General features: G+C 40.2%; 1 protein-coding gene across 2 annotated transcripts in view; it reads left to right on the top strand.

Annotated features, from left to right (window-relative positions):
• mllt3 (MLLT3 super elongation complex subunit) overlaps positions 1-14,146 on the top strand; it is a 51,495-nt gene extending 37,349 nt beyond the window's left edge. The window contains exons 8-14 of one of the 2 annotated variants that reach the window (XM_085759523.1): positions 2,483-2,552; positions 4,070-4,141; positions 5,779-5,917; positions 6,177-6,273; positions 6,361-6,429; positions 7,460-7,531; positions 13,737-14,146. In XM_085759523.1, the coding sequence (XP_085615649.1) occupies positions 2,483-2,552; positions 4,070-4,141; positions 5,779-5,917; positions 6,177-6,273; positions 6,361-6,429; positions 7,460-7,531; positions 13,737-13,868 (651 nt within the window). In that variant the 3' untranslated portion in view covers positions 13,869-14,146. The remainder of the gene's footprint in view (positions 1-2,482; positions 2,553-4,069; positions 4,142-5,778; positions 5,918-6,176; positions 6,274-6,360; positions 6,430-7,459; positions 7,532-13,736) is intronic. The other variant, XM_085759524.1, reaches the window with a different exon arrangement.
• The last annotated feature ends 3,955 nt before the right edge of the window (positions 14,147-18,101 follow it).

Raw genomic sequence — 18,101 nt, 5'->3', positions numbered from 1 at the left:
TTACAAAACTGGAGTTTTAGTGAAATCTGCATCTCTATTGTGTTTCCTTGTCATTTATTTGCATCATAAACAGTTCAGGGCTTCAGCGTCGGTGCGTTCAGAGGACGGACCGTCTGTCTGAGTCTGAGAAAACCACTGGTTTGTCCTCGGGAGGAGTCGGCCCCATCAAATGTCTTTAGAGGAGGAAGCTAAATTAATTGTGATGAAGTCTGATGGGCTCGTCCAACGTCTCTGAGTGGGACGAGGTAAAAGCCGAGATGTTTTACTACAGAACCAGTCGGTGCTTTGTGTCGGCCAAATTGTTTAAAATCAATACCTGTGGGGCTGAAGACGAGCGAGTCGACGTCAACAAACCTCTTCCAGCTCCAGGCAGCAGACTCACTCACTCACTCACACACACACACACACAACTGGCTGATTCACAAATATGAGGAATGTGGTGAGGAGGATCTGGTGAGCACCTGGAGGCTCGGCCCCGTCCTCAGACCTGCACACACCTGGGGTCCGATCAGATGAGATGAAAGATCAATGATTGGACGTGGCTAATTAACTGGACGAGTCCCAAAGCTTCAGAAACCAAATGACATGAGCTCCTCTCTCCAGACTCTGCTCGTACCTCTTATAAAGATGTAAAATGTGCTCGTATGTAAACTGCCCTAAAGATATTTTAAAGGGATAGTTCACCCAAAATTCAAATTTCACTCATTATCTACTCACCCTCATGTCGACTAAGGGCTGGGAGAATTTTCAGAGTCCTCCGTGCCTTCTCTGAGTTACGGGGGGTCTCGGCGTAGCAGTATTTGTCCATATAATGGTTGTGAATGGATACCACTTTTCTTCGTTCAAAAAGACACACCAAAAAACATCAAAATACCTCCATACTGCTCGTCTGTAATGTCCCTCTTGTATTGAAGCCCCGACATGAGAAATTGTTCCGCCGGTTTGCACTGACACAGGAAGAGCAGTGAACTGACACACTGGGAGCTTCCACTACAAACAAGCTTAAAACATAGACTTATTTCATTGTTTTCGGAACAATTTCTCATGTCGGGGCTTCAATACAAGAGGGACATTACAGACGAGCAGTATGGAGGTATTTGGATGTTTTTTGGTGTGTCTTTTTGGACGAAGAAAAGTGGTATCCATTCACAACCATTATATGGACAAATAGTGCTGCACGGACCCCCCCGTAACTCAGAGAAGGCACGGAGGACTCTGAAACTTCTCCCAGCTCTTAGTTGACATGAGGGTGAGTAGATAATGAGTGAAATTTGAATTTTGGGTGAACTATCCCTTTAATATCTGTTTCACCCTGGTTCAAATAATTGATCCTTATAACCAAATACATATAGATTTTTAGCATTTTCGCCCTTTAAATCCTAGTTTTCCTCTGTTTTTCCGTTGAAACGACACAACGCACTTGCTCACAAAGATGCACACACTCCCACTACACACTCAGACACACACACACACACACACACACACACACACACACACACATGCATCCTCAAGAGCTTCAATTTCCCACTATAACCCACATACTGTATGTGCTGTGTGAAGTGTAGTGAATAGTGATTTTTAGTGAGTCTGAAGGCCAGTGTGTGCAGGTGTGTGTCTGAGAGACTGCAGGACAGTATAATCTCCCCAACTACACACAGAAACACATATTTATGTATATTTATACACATGTACATGACAATTTAACATCCACACCAACACACCCACCTGTATTTATCCCACTGACCCACAGAGCAGCAGTGTCTCTAGTGGACGGCAGGGAAACAGCAGCTTCAAACGGTGACAAATATTCAATTAAATTAATAAATTTCAAGGATTTCAGAATAAAACCTAATAAAAAAAATAGGATGTTTGATTGTGTGGTGGGTTTTTGCATCTTCAAGGACAAAAATGTGGAAAAAGGACTCGGATGGCTTTTATTACAGACGTTACAACAAACCTGCTTATTGTTTGTAGTTTGGCCAGATTTTTCCTAGTTTCCCTTTTCTTATCTTTCCTAGTTTTCAAAATAAAACACTCGTCGTGGCTTTGATGTTGGGTGTTATCTCATAACATGCTCGGTCAATATCCGTGAGAAGAGGAAGTGAAAGTGTCGACTCCAAACACCAAACATTGGGTGTTGGTGGTACGTTTCATCATATCTTTATTGCAGACTCATGGTCCATTGAAAGAAAATAAAGGTACAATACAAAACAAAGAGAATAAAATAAAACTAAACAATGTAAAAAATTATTTTAAAACAAATTAATATGCAGGCTTTTATGCCAGCGCTCCCTGAGGCTTCATGTGTAGCGGATACAGCTCTTCTTTAGGATTACGTAGTTAGAGCCATGACTAACGCTAACGTTTGATCAGACTTGATTGTGTTTTTGATGTGTCGTGTTTGTTCACCACTTGTTTCCTCCTCTTCCTCTTCCTCTTCTTCCTCCTCCTCCTCTTCCTCCTCTTCCTCCTCCTCCTCCAGTCTGAACAGCCCAGTCCGGCCAGTTCCAGCTCCAGTTCAGGCTTCGCACCCACACACCACAAACGACAAGGTCAGTGCCCCGAGGCTCGAGTGGAGTTCATCTTTTATGTGCATTTCAGATCTGTTTGAATATCGAAGTCTGGTTTTTATAGGACGAATCACAACATGGTCATATATTAACCCTCCTTTGAGACGGAGGGCAGGAAATACAAGTGAAAGAACCTTGAACATTTTTTTTTTTTTTTAAAGATCTTAAAAATCTCATCTGAACAATAATCTCTTTTATTTGTGTTGGTAACAGCAGTTTTATCAGGGTCACAGAGGGAGAGGCCACATTCAGAGATTTTATCAGCTATATCAAAGAAAATCAAGTTTTGGTTTTCAAAATGTGAAATAAATGTGTTATAATCTGAGATAAAGCTGCAGTTTTATGATAAAAATCATCATAAAATTCAAGTTTTAACTTTTTTAGGAGAGAAAACAAAAGATACAATATTTATCAGATGTTAAAGGGATAGTTCAACATTTTGGCAAATTGGCTCATTGCTATAATCCCTATAGTTTTAGGAGTAGGTTCGTTACCTTTTAATTGTCGGTGCAAGCTATTTTTAGAACGGCGGAGCAGAGCCGCGAGCTGCTCAGAGCTACGCTACGGAGGCTAATGGGATTTCTTGGTTTCCCTCATCAAACTCATCAAATACACAATCCAACAACTCCAAAACGCTCTGGTGGACAAGTTGTGACCTGCACATTCACCACGCTATGAGATAATAACAGAACGTTACCAGACAGAGTTGTTTTAGAGGTAAATTCATGCAAAACCGCTGATGCACGTTTCCATCGGGGGCAGTTTTTCATCAAGCAGTCTCTGCATTTACCTCTAAAACAACTCTGTCTGGTAACGTTCTGTTATTATCTCATAGCGTGGTGAATGTGCAGGTCACAACTTGTCCACCAGAGCGTTGTGGAGTTGTTGGATTGTGTATTTGATGAGTTTGATGAGGGAAACCAAGAAATCCCATGAGCCTCCGTAGCGTAGTGTAGCTCTGAGCAGCTCACGGCTCTGCTCCGCCGTTATAAAAATATCTTGCACCGACAATTAAAGGTAACGAACCTACTGCTATGACTATAGGGATTATGGCAATGGGCCAATTTGCCAAAATGTTGAACTATCCCTTTAAATTTGACTCCTTTTTTTGTTTGTATTCGTCTTTTTCTCAGACTGATTTTTATTCTTGTGCTCTTCACAGTCGTTATAAAGTGAAAACAAAGGCGAACATTGGCGTCATAAGACAACAGACAGGAAGTTGTGTGTCACATAAATATTACAGAACAACAATCTGCCTATAAGTTTAACTTTTTTTTTCTGCTCCCTTCTGTTTACAACCTGTTTGACCAGAGCAGCGATCAATTATCAGACAGAAATTACATCAAACTGTGTTAAAAAAATAAAGAGAAAGCAGCTTTAAAATGGACTGAGAGGCTCCGACGGCTCCGACCGAGTCCAGAAACCCGGGTGGTGTTGTTTTCAATGTGAGGGTCCTCATGTGACCTCTGCTTGTGTTTGTAATCCTTCTCTGGGTGCAGTGGTGGACTTCATCATCAGGAAAAGGGTGGCTCTCCCCCCCACCACCACCACCCACCCCACCACCCACACAGGTAACGGCTCCACTGAGACGCTGTGACGCCTCCACAGCCTCCGTCACACGTGCATGGACGATGTTTTGTCCCCTCACCCGTTCGCATGAATATTCATGCATCATTATTAGCGTTACTGTTATTATTTCCTCTGCCAGCTGTTTTGAGTCATTGCTTTGACTTAAACATTGATTTAAAAACATAATTGTAATTTTATTGTTAGGCCATGTCGCCCTGTTTATGCAACTCATTCATTTTTGGTAGTGAAAGGTCAAAAGTTATGGAGCCAGATCACCGACATTAAAATTTGGCATTGTAATAAAAGGTTTTTTTTTACAATCTCTTTTTTCAGTCCCACTGGTTTTCAGTTCTATTTTCTTTTTTTTCAGTTTAGCTTTGTTGGTCTGTTGTGATTCACTTTGCTCAGCTGCTCGAGGCCGCGCTCCTCCCAGTCCCTTTTTAAAAACCTGGAGGTGCGTTCACGCGTCCCTAGCCCCCTCCCCTAGCCCCCTCCCCTCCACGCCAAAACCCTGCCAGCAACTTGAAACTGAAAAAAAGAAAAGTGAAACTCAAAACCAGTGAGATTGGGGGAAAAAAACAACAGTGTAAAAAAAAACAGACAACTTTTATTACAATACCAAATTTTATTTTGTAAGCCAAATTTTTTATTATAATTAGGGATGTCATGATTACTTGTTTTCACAATAAATTGTGGTATTAAACGCCACAATTAATTATCGTAAATATTCCTAAATACCGTGACTTCCCCAAAAAAGATTATGTCGGAACTATATCGGCAGATGTGCAGAATAAAGGTAAATGCTCAGATACTGGTCAATTTAACTAACGTAACATTTAATTGGTAGGAATTTAAATGTTAGCTTGTCATTTGTATTTTTAAAACAAATCAAAACAACATAAAAAACGATTAAAATAAACATAAACATTTGATATAGACGACAATTTATGACCTGAATATTTCAGACACTTCCCCTGGGGGATTAATAACTGGTCATATATTAAGATACTTGAAATATTTTGTGTTAACAATGAGTAATGTAATTACTTTTTGACTATATTTGATTTTACACATTCATAGTGTTGTGAAATTTATTAATGCATATTAATTGTGATTATTTCTTACAATAATTGTACCAAGAAAATGTATAATTGTGACATCCCTAACTATAATGCCAAATTCTGTTTTCAATGCTAAATTTTAATGTCAGTGATTTGGCTCCATAAAAGTCCAGGGTCGCCGTGACCTCACAAAACACAGTGAGTGTTGGTTTGGTTTTGAGGAATCACATTGGTTCAGTTGGGTTCAGGGATGCACTGAGTAGAGTTGAGTAACCTAAGGTCAAAGGTCAGGGTCACTGTGACCTCACAAAACGTGTTTTTGGCCTCTTGAACCTAAGGAAGATTTTATTGGTTAAAGTCCGGTAACACACTGTTCATGATAAATCCAGCAGCAGCTCCTCACCTCCAGTTTCCTCCCACCTCACTGTCCCTCCACCCGCCGCCCCTCCTCACACAGCATGACCTGCTGCTGCTTCACGCATTTAAGTTTAAATCTGAATTATTAATAAATAAATAAAACCAACCTTAACCCCAGCGTGGTTGTGTCGTGTCGTGTCGTGTTGTGTCTCCCCTCTCAGTCCTCGGCCCGCTGCAGTCGGTGATGCAGGACCTGCACTCGGACGACAACGACGACGACTCGGAGGACGACGACGACAACGACATGGACTCGGACATGGAGCGACTCGCGCACACACACCTCACACACCACCAACGCCGGTCAGTGGACACGTTGTCGTGAGATGTTTTAAATACAGTGTGACCTAACCTAGCCTGAGCCTTGAGGATTTAAACATGATGCACAGAGCACTTCTGAAATTGAAATTGATAACTGAAGCACTTTGTGAATGTTTCTATGTTGTCTGATGTCTTGTTTGTCCTAATGCTGCTCTTTATGCCTTTTAAATTGCCCCTTGGGGACAAATAAAGTGTGTGATTGATTAAAAGTTGTGGTTTCTTTGTGGTTTTCACTCTTCAGGGTCAGTTTAAGCGACGGCAGTGAGAGTGACAGCTCCTCGCCCTCGCCCCCCTCCCACAACGAGGCCCCGCCCCTATTAAAGACTACTAATAACCAGGTAGGATGACATCACACTCTAACCCAGGTGTGTTATTATTGTGTGTGTGTCGGGTGTGTGTGTTCACTCTGCTCCTCCCTCCCTCAGATCCTGGAAGTGAAGAGTCCGACCAAACAGAGCAAACAGGACAAGAACAAGAACATGGACTGTGACAAGGTACACGCAGCTTTTCACAATAAAAGTCCCCGTGTGAACCGAATTAGGAAATACTGTAAGCATCAAGAAGAAACGATTGAGACAGATGATGTTGTCATGGTGATAGATAGATGGATGGATGGATGGATGGTTGTGTATGTGTTTTTTTTTAAACATATATTTATTGATTTTTGTATTCATACAACAACATCCAACAATTTAAACATATGGCAGTAATGAAAATATTAATAATACTGAAAAGGTAGAAACAAATAAAAAAAATAATTAATTAAATGTCCTAATAAAAATAAATAATTAAAAAGATAAATTAAACCAACAAATTATTCAACAAATTACTGAGCAATAAATAATAAAATAAATAAATATATAAATATAAATAATCATCTAAAATAATAACTGGTTGTGTGTTTTTTAATGTGTGTTAACGGGTTCATCCTCAGTTTTTGTTGTCGGATTATTATTATTTTATTATCACTTTGTAATATATTTAGCTAAATACTTTGCTATCATGATTTGAATTTGTATAAAGGACATAAGTATAAAATAAATATATAAAAAATAAATAAACAATAACTAAATGACAAAAAGTGATTAGAGTGATGTTCAGTTTGCATTCGGACACAGAAAAACATGAGTGAATAAAATAAGAAATGTCGAAAATAAATGAATAAAAACAGAAACTGAATTTTTTTTGTTACAAAAATGAATGTGTTCTTTTCTTTCTATATTTATTGTCATTTTCTGTCCTTCATAAGTTTGATGCTTGTTGCATAAACTTCCACTAACTCGATCTAAACTCATGCAGCTTATGAAACTTTATTATTTATGTGACTCTGTCAAACAAAATCATAGCATTTGGAGGAGGAGATCTGATTGTAGAGACGCTGGTTCGACTGTTTCTGTCTCCGTTTCCTCATCAAATAAACTTCAGAATAAATGCTCAGACACATAAACAACCGGCTGCAAAAAGAAGAAATGAAATCGAATGTGTGATAAAACACGCTGACGTCCGGCTGGTGTGTGTTTGCAGGCGTACCTGGACGAGCTGGTGGAGCTGCACAAAAGACTGATGACACTAAGAGAAGGTCACATACTGCAACAGGTGGGTCATCACTCAGCATCATCATCATCATCTTGCTGCACCTGCGGTGGTTTGTTTACATTTCTTTAAAGGGATAGTTCCACATTTTGGCAAATTGGCCCATTGCCATAATCCCTATAGTCATAGCAGTAGGTTTGTTACCTTTAATTGTTGGTGCAAGCTATTTTTAGAACGGTGGAGCAGAGCCGTGAGCTGCTCAGAGCTACGCTACGGAGGCTAGGGGTGGGAGAAAAAATCGATTCACATAGATATCGCAATATCTTTTTTGACGATTTTTAAATCGATTTTTTTTTTTCAAAAATCGATTTTTTTTTTTTTGAAAAAAATTTTTTTTTTGAATTTTTGAAAAAAAAAATTTTGAATTTTTTTAAATATTGTGCAATGTGTATTTGTTAGCCTCTTTTACATACAGAGAGTACAGGCTTTGAAAAGGGTTTAAGTTCATTTTATAATGGAGTATGTTAATTTATAGGCTCCTACAGTGTTTGTGTGCAGATAAATGTTAAAAATGCGACTAAAAATCGAGAGAATCCGCAATATCGTAGAATCGCAATTTAAATCGAATCGGCATCCAAAAAATCGTAGAAGAATCGAATCGGGAGAAAAGCATATCGTCCCAGCCCTAACGGAGGCTGATGGGATTTCTTGGTTTCCCTCATCAAACTCATCAAATACACAATTCAACAACTCCAAAACGCTTCTGTGGACAAGTTGTGACCTGCACATTCACCACGCTATGAGATAATAACAGAACAGTGTTTTAGAGGTAAATTCGTGCAAAACCGCTGATGCGCGTTGCGTTCAGGGACAGTTTAGCAGCAAGCAGACTCTGTATTTACCTCGAAAACGGCTCAGTTTCTTAACGGTCTGTTAGTATCTCATAGCGTGGTGAATGTGCAGGTCACAACTTGTCCACCAGAGCGTTTTGGAGTTGTTGGATTGTGTATTTGATGAGTTTGATGAGGGAAACCAAGAAATCCCATTAGCCTCCGTAGCGTAGCTCTGAACAGCTCGCGGCTCTGCTCCGCCGTTCTAAAAATAGCTTGCACCGACAATTAAAGGTAACGAACCTACTGTTATGACTATAGGGATTATGGCAATGGGCCAATTTGCCAAAATGTTGAACTATCCCTTTAACCCAGTCACAGTCGTCTTGAGCAGCGCTGAGTTGAAGGAACTTGTTGTAGTACTTCACACACACACACACACACACACACACAGACACACACACACACACACACACACACACTCAGGTGAGGCTGCTGGGTGTTTGTGTTGGCGGTCACGGTCGTTTTCAGTGAAATCACGCGCGTCCTGAACCGCAGTCGGTCTGACGGTTGAAGCTTCAGATGTTTCCTGACTGAGTCACTCTCTGGTCTCAGCGGGTTGGGGTTTCCATCCACCTATTCTTATTCGCATTTTCAATATTTGCGGGAAAAAACTTGGATGGAAACGCCAGAAATTCAAAAAAAGGCAGAAAATTCTGGGAAAAAAAAAAAAGTTTTTATGCTCGGAGGGGCTGGATTTGTCAGTTTATCGATAAAAGTAAAATGCGACTTTTTGCTATGGAAACAGGTTTTATTAATAAATGATGACCGACGCCGTTCACACCGCAGTATACAAGTTTCCCAGAATGCAGCAGCATATATACCGCTGTAAAACAGGCCAAAAGCTGTTTTATTTCTCGCTGTAGCGCTGTTGTTGTTACGTCACTTGATTAAGTTTAAATGTTTTTCATGCGAGAAAGTAACTGTTTAGTTCACCAATGTGCAATTGGTTTATCCAAATCGCGGCTGTTTAGTTTGCTACGATGTTTTTCAGAGAAGTGAAGCTCCACAGGGATAAATTCACTTTTTCTTTTTGCGCATTTTCACAAAATTAGCTCAAAAATTTCGATACATTTGGATGGAAACCTGACTAGTGTTTTCTCTCTTCCTGGTTCCCCAACAAGTCTTTACAGACCTGAACTTCCTGGTCCCAAGCAGCTTTTTGAGGAAGTTGAATCTAGGGTCACAGAGGTCACCACTGTAGTTGAGCTGCCTCCTAAACTTCTTGTTTTTGCTTCTTCTTCAATTTTGCCGCTAGGTTGTCAACAACAGACAGTTGTGTTACTTCACCAATTCAAATCAGTGCATTAACTATCTATCTTTTTATTCTGATGTAACAAGTGACATAGATGTGTAAATGTAATGGAGTAAAAGTACATATTTTATTTGGGAAATGCAGTCGAGTGAAAGTGGACGAAAATCAATCACACTTTATTTCTATAGCACTTTTCATACAATTAAACTCAAATTGGTGTATTTTCTTAACAATCTAGACCTTTATTTTGTAGTAAGACGTAACAAAGTAAATGTATCGGAGTCGAATTTCACATTTTATTTAGGAAATGTAGTGGAGTGAAGGTGAAAGTTGACAGAAATCATTTCTTTAGCACTTCTCATGCAATTAAAAATGCAACACAAAGTGCTTCATATAATTAAAAAAACAAAACAAAACACCCTATCCTACCCACAATCCCCCTCCCCACCACCTCAACCCACAGATGCAACATAAAACAAAAACAGGGAATATTCAGAAGCAGGAGCTGAACTGAGGAAATCTAAATAATACAGTACAGTACAAATATGTGAAAATCCTACACAAGTATAAAAACAAAGTATTTGTACTTTGTTACATGATGACGCTGCATTTCAGCTGCTTCTGTATCTGGGACCTCGGGACCAGAGGTGAGGGTCCGAACAGAGAGGAATTACAGCAGGTAACATCTAAAATCCAATTAACTGAAGACAAGAAAGTCAAAACACCGAACCTCAGTAGTAAAAACTTGGATGGATGGATGGTGACTTTCAGTAACTCCTGGTAATTAAGTGGAAGAGAAGCTTTAAATCGTTAAACCTTCAGTAAAACATAAAACGTGTAAAACTTTATCTTTAATTGCGTGTGTTTGTCTCTGATCTGGTGATGTCAGAGCTGCTGTGGCGTTGGATTAGAGGAGGATCCCTCTGTAATCTGCTCCAGATCCGTCTGTAATCTGCAGCTTCATCTGGAAGCAATGAATTATTCGGTTGACCTCCCTCCACCTCGGGAGAGATTGCTCGTTTTTCTTGCTTCATATTCTTTCTTTCGAGGGGCCTATCATGTGACGACGGCATTAATGGATCTTCCCGGCGGCGGCGGCCAACTAAACTTCTGCCTCGCTCCTCCTAACGAGACGTCTGGAAAACACACACAACACACACAATCCCGTCCCAACAACGCCACCGTAGCTCCACAGTAATCAAGCTAATCTAGCAGAGTTCACCAACTGGCTCCATTTCCTGTTACAAGAGATGGAAATGATTAAGTATCAGCCTCTGTGCTCAGTGGTGGAGGGGAGGAAGAGAGGGAGGGAGGATCACACAGAGAAGTGTAATGCAGATGGCATGTGTGTGTGTAGTGTGTGTAGTGTGTGTGTGTAGAGAGACAGTGGGACTCTTTGGTAGCTGTTTCCAGTTGAAACCAATCCTGAACGGTGATGAAACGGGTCCAGATCACCTCCCTCCCTCCTTCCCGCACCACGGAGACAGAGACGGAGACAAGACGAATGGGAGCGAAGAAGAGACACCCGGCCGGCGAGCATCTGACTTAGATCTGCTCTGTAATCAATGTGGGCTGCCGCTCCTTCTGCAGAGGCTTTGTGGTGTGAACTGGATCAGGTTTTGGTTCCTGGTTGGCTCCTTTTTTTTTTTTTTCCCCCAAACAGACTCTTGCTTAAAGGGATAGTTCACCCAAAATTGAAATTTCACTCATTATCTACTCACCGTCATGTCGACTAAGGGCTGGGAGAATATTTTAGAGTCCTCCGTGGCTTCTCTGAGTTACAGGGGGTCTCGGCGTAGCAGTGCATGTCCATATGACGGTTGCAAATGGATACCAACTGTCTTCGTAACAAAAAGACACACCAAAAAACATCCAAATACCTCCATGCTGCTCGTATGTAATGTCCGTCTTGTATTGAAGCCCCGAAATGTGAAATTGTCCCGAAAAAAATTAAATAAGTCTATTTTTCAAGCTTGTTTTGTAGCGGAAGCTTCTCAAAGCTCCTCTTCCCGGTTCGTCAAAGTTGGACGAACTGGGTGAGGGTGAGTAGATAATGAGTGAAATTTCAATTTTGGGTGAACTATCCCTTTAAACCAGAACCATGTTCACCACCGTGAAGCAGCCGGTTCTGAAAACACAATTTGGTCTTTTTAGTAACACCAAGACGTTGACTCACCAAACGGCAGAAAAACCATGTGACCGCCATCGTAGTAGTTTTATAGTTCATTAGAGATTTGTTACGAAACCACAACCCTCTTAAAAAAAATGGAGAAGAAATCATGTTTGGTTTCTTTTTATGATTCAAGGTTTTTTATTATATTTTCATGATTGAAAACAAAAGACAAACAAAGAAACAGAATGGAGGTTAAAGAGATAGTTCAACATTTTGGCAAATTGGCCCATTGCCATAATCCCTACACTGTAAAAACTCAAAATCTTTCCAAGACTATTTGTCTTATTTCTTGTCAAAATGTCTCAATTTTAATCAAAACTAATCTCTTTCCACTTAAAATAAGACTCGTCACCTAAAAATGTACTTGTTTTTAGACAGTTTTCACTTGTTTCAAACAAATTTTCAATTGAAATAAGTAGAAAAATCTGCCAGTCAAAGCAGGTTTGCTTGTAATAAGAAAGAAAAATTTGCTCCACTGTCAGATTTTTCTACTTATTTCAAGTGAAAATATGCTTGAAAAATGTGATGAGTATTATTTTTAGTATATAGATTTGTTTTGACTAGAAATTACATTTTAACTAGAAATAAGACAAATATTCTTGGTCAGATTTTGAGTTTTTGCAGTGTATAGTCTTTGCAGTAGGTTTGTTACCTTTAATTGTTGGTGCAAGCTATTTCTAGAACGGTGGAGCAGAGCCGCGAGCTGCTCAGAGCTACGCTACGGAGGCTAATGGGATTTCTTGGTTTAACCTCATCAAACTCATCAAATACACAATCCAACAACTCCAAAACGCTCTGGTGGACAAGTTGTGACCTGCAAATTCACCACGCTTTCACCACATTTTGTTTCATTCGCTTCTATCTCCCTAACGCCTTTCTCAGGAAGACAGTACTAAAAGACAAAATAAGCAAATAGGTGATGCTGATAAGGGCGACACGTTGGTACTGTGGTTTGCACTGTTACCTCTCTGCAAGACGGTTCTTGTTTTGATTCCTGTGACTTTTCTGGGTTGAGTTTACATGTTCTCCAGCTTCCTTTTGCACAATAGGTTGATTGGCGACTCTAAATTTCCCGTATGATGTTCGTCTCTATAGATCAGTCACGGGATAGACAGCTGGGATTGGATCCAGCCCCCATGACCCTAAATTTAAAATGTAGTAGTCGTCGGAGTAGTACCGCTCAGATCTCAACGATACCCTTACCTTGGGATTGACAATACTTTCCAGAAAAAACAAAAACCATTACACTGGGTTTTCTTGAGTTCTCTTCTGTCCCGTCAAAATAAAACACTCCACAGGCACAGACCTTTGTTTTTTTTTATCTAAGGGACTCAGGTGTCCGTTAAAACCACAAGATTTGATTGCACCCAAATTCTCTGAATCCACTGTCCGTTGTGTTTTTGCATTGGATCTGAACATCAAAAACGTAAGCCTGTTTTGCCGGTTTTGCTCTTCCGGTGGAATTTTATGTTTACGTTTCCATGGTAGTCACGGTAAATGCATGGATTTTTTTTTTTTTCCCAATGAAAATCTGTAAAACGCATCGATCATCACACCAGCTTTTTGATTGATTGATTGATTGATTGATTGATTGATTGATTGATTGATTGATTGAAGTGTGAAAATAAAATAATAAAAAAAAAGAGAATAAGACAAAACTACTGAACCAAACTATAACAACGACTGAAAACCATGGAAACGGAAACGTAAAATTCCACCAAACCGGCAAATGGATGACGTTCAGAAACTTGTGGATAGACCACGACTCTTCTGCCCTGTGAAGAGTCAGATTGTTTCAAGTGTGTCTCAATGATCAGCTTTGAAAGTCATTGATCTGCTCTGTTTTTAAAAACTCCATCCATGATTGGAAAAAAGTCGAACCCTGGAGTTCGGACTCTAGAAAACAGCTTCCTGACCTGTGTTCACCTCGAGCTCTTTTGTGTTTTCCAGATTGTGAACCTGATCGAAGAGACCGGACACTTCCACATCACAAACACTACTTTTGACTTCGACCTTTGCTCCTTGGACAGAAGTACAGTCAGGAAACTGCAGAGTTACCTGGAAACCTCTGGACTGTCCTGAGGCTCTGAGCAGCTGGCTGCTGGATCTGTCTCCACACAGACTTTTTATTTTTATTTTTCTTTCGTTGGATTATTTTTTTCTTTTTCTTGAATAAACTCCCAACTTTTTGGATGCAATGCAAACGCCCCACTGTGGCTGGGTCCAGTTGCGGTGTGTCCAGCCAATGCTGGCTGGACTGGGCTCCACCAGGACCAGGTGTGGTGGGGATGAACCCTGTCGATCAGGAGATCACCCGAAGCCTTGAAAACTCACTTGATTTAAAAAGAAGAAGAAAAGAAGAGAAGAAAAAAAAAAAAAGAAACTAGCGGGGGAGTTGCGACCATGTTGCTTTAATGAATGTGCATATTGTTACCATGTATGTTTCTTGATTTGTTGTTCATTGTGACAAATGCATGGTCAACATTGCCTTACAACATTGTAAGTCTTATTTATTGAATTTAATTTGCAGGTGGGTGTGTGTGCGTGCGTGTGTGTGTGTATTTGAAATGACTTAAAAAAGAGAAAAAAAGGAGAAAATCAGCAGAAGAGACTTTGTTAAAGCACTTCACAACACTACAACGCTCAGTTGAACTAAAATCAAATGTCAGACCAAATGAATTAAACATTTACACAGGAACAAGGAACTGCCACAGCAGGCCTGATGAAGGTCACACTGTAAAAAACGCCAAGTTCAATCAAGTTTGTTCTATTACACACAAAAAAAAAAACACCAATCAATCAATGCTGGACTTTCAAAGTAAAAGTTAAAAAATGTGAAAACACATTGCATAAGTATAATGACGATCCAACCAACGACCCAACCTCTGGCTTCATCATGAGTAAACCTCGACACAGCGGCTCTGGCTCGTGCTTCTATCACTGAGTTTCTTTCCATCATGACTTGTTTGTGGCAGTTTTTTTTTCCCGTACTTCTACACTGTACCAATCAATAAGAGTGAATCCTGTGCTGATCTGCGACTGCAATTGAAACAAAGCTCGGTTGTGTTGTGTCGGCTGGTTTCTGCCACACGGCCAAAAGCCTAATTAATAGATTCACCTGGTTTAGGGAAACTACTAACGATCGTCTATAGATCCTGATTTGAATTGAAATCAATGGGGAAAATAAATGGATTTGTGGGAACAGAGCGAAGCCGCTAGAATCCGTCGGAGGAAAAGAAGGCGGAGCCAATGAAAAGGTGGTTAATTTTTGACTGACAGGTACTGTTACGGGTGTAAAAGAGAAAAAAAACCATCTTTTATTTATTTTATGGGAGTTTTGAGTTGTTCAATCAAAGCTCAGCGTTAATTTTTCCAGAGGAGAAGCCTTTGTTTTGATTTGTAACAGGACACTTCTGTCGTCAGGGCGACCGACCACGGTCATCCTCTACACATGAAAGACCTTAAAGGGGTTTTTTTTCTGGCCCTGTGTTCTGTCTCATGGTTTCCTGTGTATTTTGAGGACATACAATAAATATTCTGTATGATGTACAGATTGAGTTTTTAAGTGACTTCTCAACCAGCTTCCTGCCTTTTTTTTTTTTTCTTACTACTGTGTGTCGATTTCACCAATTCAGGGTTTTAAAACGAAAACTATAAAATTCTTAGTTTATGCTAATATTTGCTTTCCACGGCAAAGGATTTTGCTCCGAATTTCAAATTAAAGTGTCAGTATATAGGGATTTTATGCATCTGGCTACGATGCCTCCTATTGGTGAGATGAAAAACTACAGACAATCTGATAAAATCGGAAAACAACGGAGTCAACTGCAGATTTCCAAACAGTCATTTCTAATACTAACATCAGACTATTGATATTTCCTGTTTGGAGGTTTCTCAAAGACAAGAACGTTACATTTTTCATCTCAAGTGTCGCATATAATGAATTAACAGCTAGCTAACTAGATTTGGTATTTTGGCTCTGTGACGTTCACTGACACCAATGTCGTCTTTTGACTCAACAATTTCAGATTCAGTCTGTTTCGTTTCCCTCTTAAAAAGCAACAAAAATACCTTTTCAAATTTTAATCTTTGCTGTATTTTAGGTTTAGGCTTGGAGAAAGCTGCAGTACTCAGCCATAAAAAATGTAACATCATCAATACCAGTACATCCTTGTCAAGTTGTTCACAGTGAGTTATATAAGGTATTTTTATTGATGTATTTAAGACTTGACATATTTATTATTAAAAGACAAGAAAACTTTTCCAAAACTACTCAAAACTTCAACATTGATTTTGACACAGTTTGAGTTTAATACAGGAGTAAACCACCCTAGAGGCATAAACATGGCAATGCAAACAGAATGAAATATGTAGAAATATTAGGAAAAAAGTAAAGAAAGACCTCTACCTATACTTTTCCTTTCATTCGTCTTTCATTTGTTCCTCCTTATTTCTTTCCTACATATGGCGTCTACAGCAGCTCACAAGTGCTGAACACACAAACTCTATATTTGAAGGGCTACCGAGGTCAAAACCAACTAAAAACACAAATATATAAAGTCTGTGTCTTGACGGAGCTGATTGGACCCATTAGAAAGCGAACAGGTCAATAACGAGGTGAATGATCTGGACTAAACCGTCCCTCTCCTCCCTCCTCCTGTGGACAGACACTGAGCTTGTCGTCCTGACGTCGGTCTAGGTGGGTGGTCTGATGGAAGAAAAGTTGGAAGTCGTCCAGTTTCCCCCATTTTCTCGTGGGCGAAGAAGAAGAGTCTCACGCTTTAATCAGCCTCCGTGTGGAGCATCTTACCGGGCCTGAGCTGCATGGAACAACCTGTTCCCGCTGACTGGAGGAGAAAATGTTAAAAATGTCTGTGTGGAGGAGGAGGAGGAGGTAGGTGTTTGATCGCTCTTCCTCTTATAGTATCTCTGCTGCTGCTGCTCCACTTGATCTCGCTGCTGTAGATCCATAAGGAAACAAAACGCTTTCACTTGTGTGCAATAAAAAAAAATCTAAATCTGTCAGTTTGCTGTGGGATTTATCTGCCCTGTGGATTTTATTTTATCTATTCCAGAGGTCAAAGATCAACAGCTGCCATTAGGTTTGATGATGGAAAAACAAAAAAAAACAGCTGAATATCTACAAATCTGTTAGTGGAGCTTCTTTAAGGTGGCCATGATCCGAATGTTGAAGATGATGAAGAAGACGAATCCTGGATATGTAGGAGGTTGGGGACGTCTTAACTGGCTGGTTTAGATCGTAGCGAGGTCCGATTGGTTGCCGAACACCTGGAGTTGGCTGATCAACGCAAACCAGAAACAGAAGAAGTCGTCTAAGCTTCATTAAAAGGATAGTTCACCCAAAATTCAAATTTCACTCATTATCTACTCACCCTCATGTCGACTAAGGGCTGGGAGAAGTTTCAGAGTCCCCCATGGCTTCTCTGAGTTACGGGGGGGTCCGCGCAGCAGTGTTTGTCCATATAATGGTTGTGAATGGATACCACTTTTCTTCGTCCAAAAAGGCACACCAAAAAACATCCAAATACCTCCATAGTGCTCGTCTGTAATGTCCCAACATGAGAAATTGTTCCGCTGGTCGACACAGGAAGAGCAGTGAACTGAGACACTGGGAGCTTCCGCTGCAAACAAGCTTAAAATATAGACTTATTTAATTTTTTTCGGAACAATTTCTCATGTCGGGGCTTCAATACAAGAGGGACATTACAGACGAGCAGTATGGAGGTATTTGGATGTTTTTCAGTGTGTCTTTTTGTACGAAGAAAAGTGAGTACCATTCCAGACTGTCCTCCTTCACCAAACGACCACAGTTGTCGTGTGGCATGCACACGAATTACGACTCATTGTTACGTTTATCCGACAGCCAGCGACCTCTAGTGGCAACGGCAGCCCACAATCCACGCCTTCGGTCTAGGTTGATTCCACGTTTCGTTTTACGGCCGTTAATATGTCACTTTATCAAGTTTTGAAAACATTTCATGCGCAAAAGTAACAACGTAGATCCCATATATGTGGTCAATTTGTCCAAATATAGCCTATTTAAAAATTTGTTTACGACGTTGCTATACAATTTGCAAGCTAGCGATGGTCCGAAGTAAAGTAATTTCCGGTTTTTTACAAAATAAAAGCTCAGCGACAGTGACAATGTGACAATGCTTTTGTTTTGAAGACAGGATATGAAAACCTCTACTTCTAGCTAACTTTACCATCATTTAACCTTTGACCTTAATGACCAATGAAATTACGATGCACGGGCGTGTTCTTGGCATATCGCTGAACGTCGTGGCTCTGGTA

The sequence above is a fragment of the Trachurus japonicus genome, chromosome 18 (genome assembly GCF_045865225.1).
Source record: "Trachurus japonicus isolate A0001 chromosome 18, Traja_1.0".
In the NCBI taxonomy this organism is placed as follows: Eukaryota; Metazoa; Chordata; class Actinopteri; order Carangiformes; family Carangidae; genus Trachurus; species Trachurus japonicus.
The sequence above is the reverse complement of the archived record's forward strand: the minus strand, read 5'-3'. Positions and strand labels throughout refer to the sequence as shown.